The sequence below is a fragment of the Sinocyclocheilus rhinocerous genome, unplaced genomic scaffold (assembly GCF_001515625.1).
Source record: "Sinocyclocheilus rhinocerous isolate Xijiao unplaced genomic scaffold, SAMN03320098_v1.1 scaffold77, whole genome shotgun sequence".
Lineage (NCBI taxonomy): Eukaryota > Metazoa > Chordata > Actinopteri > Cypriniformes > Cyprinidae > Sinocyclocheilus > Sinocyclocheilus rhinocerous.
The window spans coordinates 711450-721736 of NW_015635045.1; the positions used below are offsets into that span (position 1 = coordinate 711450).

Below are 10287 nucleotides of genomic sequence, written 5' to 3' on the forward strand. Positions count from 1 at the left end.
TTTAATCTGTATCGCATAAAAACTTCATAAAAATTATCAATTTAAACAAAAATTTACCGTCAACTACAGACGTTGCATCCATCGACTCCACCATGGTTCTCATTGACACGCCCCCAACTCGGAAACTCGGGGTTTAAAGAAAATTTCGAGTTTCCCACTCGTAATAACGACTTTGTGGTGGCGATCATGTGCGTTCAACTCGTAAATACGATCTATCCGACATGATTTGAACACACCATTCCACAAGTTCCATTCCCAAGATTCCTTTTCCTCTCGCGTTCCCCTGCTGACCTGCGGGTTGCCGTAGCTGCAGCAGAAGTGTGTTCCATAGAACATCTCATTTGATTTGAGACAACATGGCTGCTGCGGCAGGCCATTATTACGGCGACGGAGGCAGAGCAACAAAAAGACAGAAAACAGACAGCGACGGAATGGCCACGGTACTTTTATTTTATTCAGTTTATTGCATTCTCCATGCTGTGGCTCTAGACTTTCATTTTCCCTCATGAAACGCGGTTTTTCTTCATTCAATACGTGATGCTATAAAGCTAGCTTGTAGCCGACGCTAGTTCGTCTGTTTAACGTTAGTTTGTGAGAAATAATTATGCTATTACGGAGAATATGATTATTACTACTTATAAGATGAGATATATAATTCACAGCATCTAATAACTTACATCTAACTGGTACCTGTGGCTCGGCTAGCAGTGCTTTACTCAGTGCTCATTCATTGTTCTGGTCAGTCAGCTCAGACTATAATAAACTGTTCATACTGTATGTTACAGACTTTTACTCATTTAATTAAACGGAAAATGGAGTAAAGTGCTCGAGATAACTAGAAAGAACGAGAATTGATCAGTTTTCGTGCGAAACTGTTATCTTGGCTTAGACGAGTCTCATCTTCGTATCTTTACTCTGAATCTGATGTTGATTAGGTCCATTTTGCTAATCTGAACCTTTACTCAAGTATACAGAATTTTGCATCGTTTTGGCCAATGTAGTGAAACAAATATATTTATTTATATATATATATTTGCTTTAAGCATTCACAAGGATTCTGGTTTTACATTATTGTTTGATTTAACCTTTCACTCCTCCCTTTGTATGTTCAGGAGGGTTATGACGACCCGCACAAGACCCTGCCCTCGCTTGTGGTGCATATAAGGGGGCTTATTGACGGCATTACCGAGGCTGACCTGGTGGAGGCGCTACAGGAGTTTGGCACCGTAAGGTAACACGCATCGTGGAAAGGAATCGTCTTTGTGCCAAATGGCATCCTCAATCCTTGTGGTGCTCATTTGAGTCCATTCTTTGGTGACAGTGAGTTATACGAATAAGTTAAAAAGATGTGTTTGGGGTTAATTTAGAACAGTGGTAACAAAAGTTCCTTTAAACTAAGGGCACTCTACTTTTTTGACTCAAAGTCTTCCTGTTGCCCAACACAATATTCAGTATTACCTCCAGTATTTCTGGACAACACTGCTCGTTTTCAAATATATATTTTTTTATTAACCAAGTGTTGGTAATTTAATTCAACATGATTCTTATTGTGATTCTATACGATTCAAGAAGTTGATTCTGATTAGAATTTGTGCTTTTTTAAAATCATTTTAATTGTTTTAATTTTTAAAAATGTAATGAAATAACTTTAAGTCATCCTTTGGCCTCCTTGGAAGTTGGAAGCTAAGCCCCCCAGTTGAGAACCACTGTTTGAAACACAAACTAATTTAATAGTTGATTGTAAATATATTAAATAAAAGTGCAACAGAAGTAATGTCTTCTCTGCTATTAAAGTGTACGTTTGTAAATTTTCATAAGAAGTTATCAATTTGCTGTTTATTGGTTTGCATTTTGCACTATTTCTGGAGAATTATTTGAGAAATTCAAAGTTGTTATTTTGAGTCTGTGTATATGCATCTGTTTTTCAGTTATGTTGTGTTAATGCCAAAGAAGCGTCAGGCACTGGTGGAGTTTGAGGACATGAACGGCTCCTGTAACGCAGTGACGTATGCTAACAATAGTCAAATCTACATCGCTGGCCGGCCATCTTACATCAATTACTCTACCAGTCAGAAAATCTCTCGGCCCAGCAACTCTGATGATACACGGAGCGTTAACAGTGTACTGCTCCTTACCATCATGAACCCCATCTATCCCATTACCACGGTAAGTTGTTTTGATAACACCCAGCGTGGTGTAGCTGAGTAGACTCTGTTGCATACTAGCTGTCTACTATTGCATTAAAGCTTATTCTCATCCCTCTTTCTGTTTATACAATATAATTTCTTGTCTGTAGGATGTTCTCTACACCATTTGTAATAACTGCGGACCTGTGCAAAGGATTGTGATCTTCAGGAAAAATGGAGTTCAAGCCATGGTCGAATATCCTTGAACAAAATCTTCTCTAATGTAGTTTAATGATTTCTGCACAGTGCATGGGGCTTATCACAAGAACAAAGCTTAAGCCCTGTCAATGTGTGGTTTACACTGCATGTTTACAATCGAAATATTGTTCTCCTTGACTTTTGGTCACATTTGACTCGGTCCAGAGTGCACAGAGAGCCAAAGCATCTCTCAACGGAGCTGACATCTACTCGGGCTGCTGCACCCTTAAAATTGAGTATGCCAAGGTTAGTACCCCAAAATATTACATGTATGATACCTCTTGTTCTGTACAGTGCCCTCTGCAGGCCTGGGGTCAGTTGCATAAACGGTTGTAATGTTAAGACTGTCTTAAGAACTGATTAACTATCAGTTAGCCAAGTCATAATCAGTCTTCAAATTAGATCTTTAAAAAATATGACCACACTTGCAGATAAAAAAAAAAGACTAACTTTTAAGACTAGTCTAAGTAGTTTATGCAATCAATTTCTTCATTAAAAAGTACACCACTGGTGCTCAGCTGGGAGGCTTCTGAGGGAGCCTCAACATGGCTTAAAATGATTTTAATTTTTGTTTTAAATGAGTTCTAGACCTGTAAAATTCACGTAAGTCAATATAATCTTAAAACAGTCTTTAAAATACTAATTCAAGTCAAATGACACAAATGTTGATGACATTGGTACATTTGAAATGGTTGTGACTACATATTACCCTGATTACTAATGAAAACTCACTTTTTATTGTATAGCCAACCCGTCTCAACGTCTTCAAAAACGATCAGGATACTTGGGACTACACCAACCCCAATCCGAGTGGCCAAGGTACAGTACAGCTCATGCACTCTGTCTGTGCTTCTTATGGTTTATGGGGATGGGTGTGTGGACAAGCCACCTAAAGTGACATCCTGGAAAGTTTTTAAAGTAGATCTTTTCCCAAGGATGTCACTTCAGTGATTCTGCTTTATTCTTGCGTTCCTTCTGTTTGGATTATAATACAAATATTTACACAGTTGTAGTTGCATATAGACGTTCTTACATGGACACGCAATCTTGCACATACGCAAAAAGAACACGCGCCTTTAAAAAAAAAAAAATTTAAACCAAAGACATGCACTTGAGTGGGCCTGATTATTATATTGATGGCAGAAGCGCACATCCTCCTTAACTCATATTGACATACACTCGTCTGTTGCGCATGTCACCTGTTTCATGTTAAAGCACAAGTGTTTCTCATATACACACAAATCCTTAGGAGCAGGCACTCTTTCACCTGTACTCACTAAGCATGACACTGCATCTAGTTTGTTACATGATGGAGATTAGATTTTTTGCATTGCAATAGGGCAGGGTGTGGAAAATTGGAGCTAAACTGCAAAGTTTAGCTCCAATCCCAGTTTAACACTGTACTAGCTGACCTTTAGGATCACTAGAAATTTCCTGGTGGGTATGTCGGGGCTTATTGAAGTTAGACCTCTGCAGGATGTATGCCCTCCATGAGCAGGATTGGACACCCCAGCAATAGGGCAAATACTTGCCTGAACATGGTTGTAGAGCCAGGCTTGATGTAAGCGACAGGTAGATTTATGAACGCAAAGATTCACAATGGTCCAGGCAAAATGTAATGGATCACTCAGGAACCAATGTTACCCAGATTCACTGTTCTAATGTAGTTTTTGCATTCAGAATGCTTTTTTTTTTTTTTCCTTTAGTCAGAGTTTATGTAAATGTTCTGCTTTGTAGGATCAAATTCACATTTGAACATGCAAGTCTTTAAACATTGTGATTTTTAGAACTCCCAAATGTGGTTCATATTCAGTGTTCTCCTTATGCAAATTGTCTATGTATCAGGTCTCTCAGGGTAAAACTGCTGAGCTTTTTTACTCCTGAGTTGAGATACATTAAGCTCCTGTGCTTGAACTAGCCACTGAACACATTTTACATCCAACAAAACATTTCCATCTACTTAAGTTTCTCTGCAAGACACACTCGCAGCAATTCAACAGGCCACATGGAACCGTGAAACGGAACTCACAACAACTTTAAATGCTTCAAAGATGGCAATTTCACTCGTATCGAAGTCACACGGATTAAAAAAAAAAACCGCTCAAGATATCCTTCTACTCTGCTAACATCTCCATTCTCTACAAAGGTGGCGGACATCTTAATGACACATTTAGGGGAATGGGTCTAATCTCTTTGGATAATACATTACAGCCAATCACAGAAGACCTTCGCACATCAACATCGACTGATCGAGCAGCAAACACATGAAGCAAAGTGGTACAGATACACAGAACAACAGAGAAGAATTACACAGATATTTGCTTCTCATTCCCTGCCCAATGTCGTCATGTTTCTTGGGTGTTTGGGCTACTTTTGCTCTCGCTTCTTTCCTCTTTCCTGAGAACATCATGCGAACATGCAAAGCTGACATAACCGTGACAACACACCAGATCAGGATTGCTACAACACAAGCGCCATGGTCAGAGACGGCCAAACTGACATTGCCATGACAGCACACCAACAAACAGATTGTCTGAGATTTATGCAGAGATCTGCGAGTCGACATAAGTCAAGATTGCTCCAACACAGCGGCAGTGGTCTCGTTGCGCGCAGCACGACAAGTTGAGATCGTCACTACTCACCCAGCAAAGAGCAGACATTTGTCTATACGTAACTAACAGAGATGACATCGACTTCGACACACCGTGACACATCCGAAACCGCATGTTCACAGGCCACATGCTCTGACATCAACGTGAGATTGTCGCAAACACATCTTGCTAAAAATAGCGAAACGCACCAGACAAGACACTACGGGCGACACTAGCAACAATACACCACTGTAACACATGGGAAGGACCGCAGCTGCCCACCGATCACACAGTCAGATCCTCCGCTCTCCCTCCCTAAGCCCCGTCTCTTTGTGGACTGAAGTGCTTTCTATCTCTCATTTCTCCTCTTCCTCTCTGTGTTGAATCTGTTTTATTCATTGGGCACGGCTGACCGTGTTCTGATCCCTGTGTTACGCCCCCTGTGTGACGCAGGTGTGGATTAGTCTGACTGCTGGCGTGAAACGGACAGCACTCTTCTAAACTCAACACCGTCTGCTGTCTGCTATCCACCTTTACTACTACTACGGTAAGCACCGATGTGCCTGGAATGCACCAAAAACGCATGCAGCGGACTAGGAGAAATGTCCTAAGGAACTGAATGAAAACTAAATCATCAGGAGTAGGGAGACTGGTAAAGAACATCATACTTCCATGGTGCCTGCTGCATTTGTTTTTTGTTTTTGTTTTAATGGGTGTATAGCACACTGCTCATTCAAACTGTTTGTCCTGGCTGGATTAGCTGGAGCTTTGTTGGTAAGATGTGTTACACACTTTTGGCATGAAGTGAAGACCCTTGAATAACACTCTCGAGTGGATATATGCAGCTCTCTTTTAATTCCTTTCAGACTCTTTCAGTCTGGATGATGTGGCATAAGTGACTTTTTTTTTAATGTTGTCTTTCATTTTTAGCAGGTAACATTTCCTGTGGGAGTGAAAACGTAGAATTCTTCTAGTTTAATTGATCAGTCACTTTTTTTTTATTTTTTTTTTTTAAGTTGACATTAAATGAAAATTCACTTTCTATTTTCTGAATGCATGGTATTACTCTTGAGAACACTTCATGTGTGCATATGTTGATTGCTTTTTTGTTTTGTTTTTGATCATGTAAGTTTTAATCAAAATGTCATAAATCCTGTCTTCCGTTAAAATGACAGGCTTCTCTTTGGTGACGTGTATGGTGATGTTTTCCAATCATTCTGTCCACTAAATCCAGCCCTTTTCTTATGATTGACTGCAAGCTCTTATTTAGATCTGCCTTCATCCAATCAAAAACTGATAGATTGAAACAATTCCTGCTCTCCTTTTTTTCCTTTTAGTTAATCTGTTTTACTCGGATGTCACAATACAGAAGAAACAATTTATTTTTATTTTATCACAACTTTTAAATTTCAGTCAAAAGACCTACCACCTTATTAATCAGCAGGTTTGTTAATTAGTCTAGCTTGAGTCAACATGAAAACAACTCCCATTTACTCTTCTAATTCTCTTTTCTAGGCTTTTATCGAGCAAGATTTATTGGTGCACATTATTCCACATGCACATTTTGTTTCCATGTAAAATATATAACGAAAACATTAGAATAGGTCAGATAAAGAAAGTAAAATGGGTTGCAACAGTGTTTCATGTTGACTTAAATATAAGGACCCTTAAAACACTACCTAAAGTTTAGTATTTTATAACATTTAAGCAAAACATTCAACTCTTCTGTATTCACTTAAATTCCTGTCTAAAATATGTAGGTAAATGTGTTTATCACTATGTATTGTTGTATTAGCCTTTTCTGTGAAACCTTGTATTATGACATTGATGTGGTTTGGGTGTCATTTACTGGAGAAGATCATTTGTCTTGGTCTGGCAGGCAGGCAAACTGTTGTAACCATAACTAGAACTCGGCTACTTGCCTGAAGTGCTTATTTTTTAAAACCGCTTATTTCTGGAAGAGTCCTCTAATTTATTAATACATGTTGTGCTTTTGAACACCTCTTGGAACCTGTGGTTTTTATAGTCTGTACCAAGAGTAATGCACAAATGTATATTTAATTTTGAAGGTATGGTTATTTAATTATATTTGTGTATATAATTTTAATACTTAATTTAAACTGATTTGTGTATACCTGTCTGTGCAGATACCGATGCAGATGGCAATTGGAACAATTCACAAGGTGTGTGTGTGGTTGTGAGGTCTGAGAGAATTAAATATTTTCTTCAATAATGTAAATGTAGCTGAATTTCTCTTTGATCGACCTGATATGCCATTCAAAATCTCCATTATGGCTTAGTATTGCAGTCACTTAGTAGTATTGGCACCTAATGCTCACTGCATGTCACTCCCAGAACTGCACAGCCTTTCCTTTTAATTTGTGTTTGCACTCTTGATGTTCATAGCAGTTGAGATGTTGTATTGTTGTTCTGTCTCTCTTTCTCAGACCCCAATGCTAACCCAAACAAGCGGCAAAGGCAGCCAGCACTGCTGGGGGATCATCCACCTGAATATGGTCAGTCTAATACACATTATCAGAGATGCTTTGACTTGAGGCACTGAAGGTGCTTTATAGGTGCTTATGGTGTATATTTCATTTTTCTTCTAGGTGGTCCTCAGGGTGGCTATAGCCACTATGATGACACCTATGGACCACCTCCCCCACCCCCTCACTACGAGGGCAGGCGCATGGGGCCCCCAATGGGACGTGGCCGTGGCGGACCCCGGTATGGTGGGGCACAATACGGACACGGACCTGCTCCGCCGGACTACAGCGCTCATGCTGACTCTCCTGTGGTAATGGTGTATGGTCTTGAGCCCACCAAGATCAATGCAGACCGAGTTTTCAACATATTCTGTCTCTACGGCAATGTGGAAAGGGTGAGTGGGGTTTTTGAGCTCAAGGGTGATGGGGTTGAGCTCATGATCTTCAGTTGAAAAACCAGTGGTGATCGTTTCATATACCCATATAAATTTTTTCAAATGTCTTTGAAAGGCATCTCTTGTGCTCACCAAAACTGCATTTGTTTGAACAAAAATACAGAAAAATACAGTGATGTTAAATATTACTACAATTTAAAATAAGTATTTTGAATTTCAATGTTTTTATGATGACAAAGCTGAATTTTCAGCATCATTACTCCAGTCTTCAAAGTGTCACATGATCCTTCAGAAATCAGTCTTAATATGCTGATTTGCTGCTCAAGAAACATTTCTTATCTTGTCGTGCTTATTAATATTTTTGTGGAAACCAGGATACTCATTTTTTGGGGGGATTCTTGGAATAGAAAGTTCAAAAGAACATGATTTATTTGAAAGAGCAAAAACATTGAATGTTATGAAAGATTTTTTTGACCAAATGTGTCCTTGCTGAATAATTCTAATTGTGTTGAATATGTTGTGTGTGTGCTCAGGTGAAGTTTATGAAGAGTAAACCAGGCGCTGCAATGGTGGAGATGGGAGACTGCTATGCTGTTGACAGAGCCATTTCACACCTGAACAACAACATGCTGTTTGGACAAAAACTCAATGTCTGGTGTGTACAATGGAATTTCTTTTTTTTCTTTTTCTTTTTGCTTGCACTTCCATTATATATTAATGTTAATGTGTTTTTGTTTTGCCTTTTGCTCTTAAATGTTTTTATTATTTTAAAATATATCTTTTTACATTTAATAATTATTAAACATGCCAGACCACAAAGGTGGTTCTCAGTTCAAGACAAGTTAAACTAAATTTGCATAATTTATCTGTCTGTGTGTACTACATTGTTTATTTTTTGTCTTTTGGTCTGCAGTGTATCCAAACAACAGGCCATAATGCCGGGTCAGTCATATCAGCTGGAAGATGGCAGCTGTAGTTTTAAGGATTTCCATGGCAACAGAAACAACCGTTTCACCTCCGCTGAGCAGGCAGCCAAGAACCGCATCCAGCAGCCCAGCAACGTACTGCACTTCTTCAATGGTCAACCAGACTGCACTGTTGAAGCGTTCAATCAGGTCAGAGGTGTTATCTGTCACTGTTATATATATATATTTATGGAATGTTGCAGTGTTTGAATTATCTGCACGTATGTTTTTTTTTTTAAATGTGAGTTTGTAATCTTAATCAAAAACATAAATATTCCTTCCCTCTTGCTACAATTCTCTGAAGTTTTTTTCCATTTTCTCCAATAGCCATTTCACTTAAATATGTTACAATAGGAAAACATTTTCAATTTGGACAAAAATGTCTTGTGCTTGAATGATATGCATATGTGGAATTAGATTTTAATAATCTCTTCTGGGTTTTTATCTACAGATTTGTGATGAGTTGGGAATCAAGACTCCAGTCAGCGTCAAACTGTTCACTGGCAAGAGTGAGTTACTTATGAGTTTGTGTTTGTCTATAAACAGTCCATTTACTGTGTGTGAATTATATGGTAAAGTGTGGTGTATGTTTGGTTCTATATAAATACACGTGTATGTGTGTGTGTGCTCTTGTGTTGGTGGAACCGCAGGTGAGAGAAGTTCATCTGGTCTGTTGGAGTGGGAGTCGGTAAATGATGCAATGGAGGCTCTTGCTATGATGAACCACTACCAGATGAAGAACCCTAGTAAGTACTCACTCGCCTGGCGGCGGCACAATTTTGCACTGTTCTAAGTTTATGAGCTGTTTTGCTCTAACCATAAATCACATTGTTCCTTAAATCTTATCTTTCTCTTTTTCCTCAGGTGGGCCTTACCCATACACTTTTAAACTGTGTTTTTCAACTGCACAGCACGCCAACTGAACCCATTATAACAACCACTAACCTTTGTCTCCCAGTGACCTTTTGAGCTCTGCACCATAGCATGTCTTAACTCTTGACCTGGAGGGAAAGAAATGGGACCGTTAAGATTACCTTATTTCTAGAATAAGACTGGACTCAATGTTTTGTAGGTTTCATTTTTAAATTTTTTTTTATTGGTATTAATGTTTTTTTTTTTTTTCTCAGTTGACCGGTCTTGTATAACAGTAAATTTGTGTGACAATGTAATAAATTAGTGAAGACGTCACTGTGAAGAGTTTGTTTCTTGTGCATGTTGGCTTATATCAGTGGGATTGTTGTTGTGTGATTGAAGGAGACAGCCAAGCAACTAAACACAAAATCCAGGAGATCAACACGGTGATATGTGACCCTGGACCACAAAACCAGTCATAAGGGTCAATTTTTCGAAATTGAGATTTATACATCATCTGAGAAGTTGAATAAATAAGCTTTCCATTGATGTATGGTTTGTTAGGATATGACAATTTTTGGCCGAGATACAACTATTTGAACATCTGGAATCAG

The 10287-nt window shown here is 38.8% G+C and overlaps 1 protein-coding gene across 3 annotated transcripts; it reads left to right on the forward strand.

The window, feature by feature from the left end:
• Positions 1–198: 198 nt before the first annotated feature.
• Positions 199–10126, forward strand: hnrnpl (heterogeneous nuclear ribonucleoprotein L). 3 transcript variants are annotated; one of them, XM_016560536.1, is made up of 15 exons: positions 199–440; positions 1113–1231; positions 1929–2166; positions 2297–2382; positions 2534–2630; positions 3131–3203; positions 7123–7158; positions 7423–7491; positions 7585–7856; positions 8390–8511; positions 8770–8971; positions 9273–9330; positions 9460–9567; positions 9686–9788; positions 9826–10126. In XM_016560536.1, the coding sequence occupies exons 1-14, from the start codon at positions 357–359 to the stop codon at positions 9742–9744; spliced, it is 1623 nt and encodes a 540-aa protein (XP_016416022.1). In that variant the 5' UTR covers positions 199–356; the 3' UTR covers positions 9745–9788; positions 9826–10126. The 3 variants fall into 3 exon arrangements, with proteins under 3 accessions (XP_016416022.1, XP_016416021.1, XP_016416023.1); XM_016560535.1 differs by having other exon boundaries at positions 9686–10125; XM_016560537.1 differs by having other exon boundaries at positions 200–440; positions 9472–9567; positions 9686–10125.
• The last annotated feature ends 161 nt before the right edge of the window (positions 10127–10287 follow it).

Coding starts and splice junctions, on each gene's coding strand:
- hnrnpl (XM_016560536.1), top strand. CDS start 357: ATGGCTGCTGCGGCAGGCCATTATTACGGCGACGGAGGCAGAGCAACA. Junction 2,631..3,130: donor TTAAAATTGAGTATGCCAAG/GTTAGTACCCCA, acceptor TTTATTGTATAG/CCAACCCGTCTCAACGTCTT. Junction 3,204..7,122: donor CCCCAATCCGAGTGGCCAAG/GTACAGTACAGC, acceptor CTGTCTGTGCAG/ATACCGATGCAGATGGCAAT.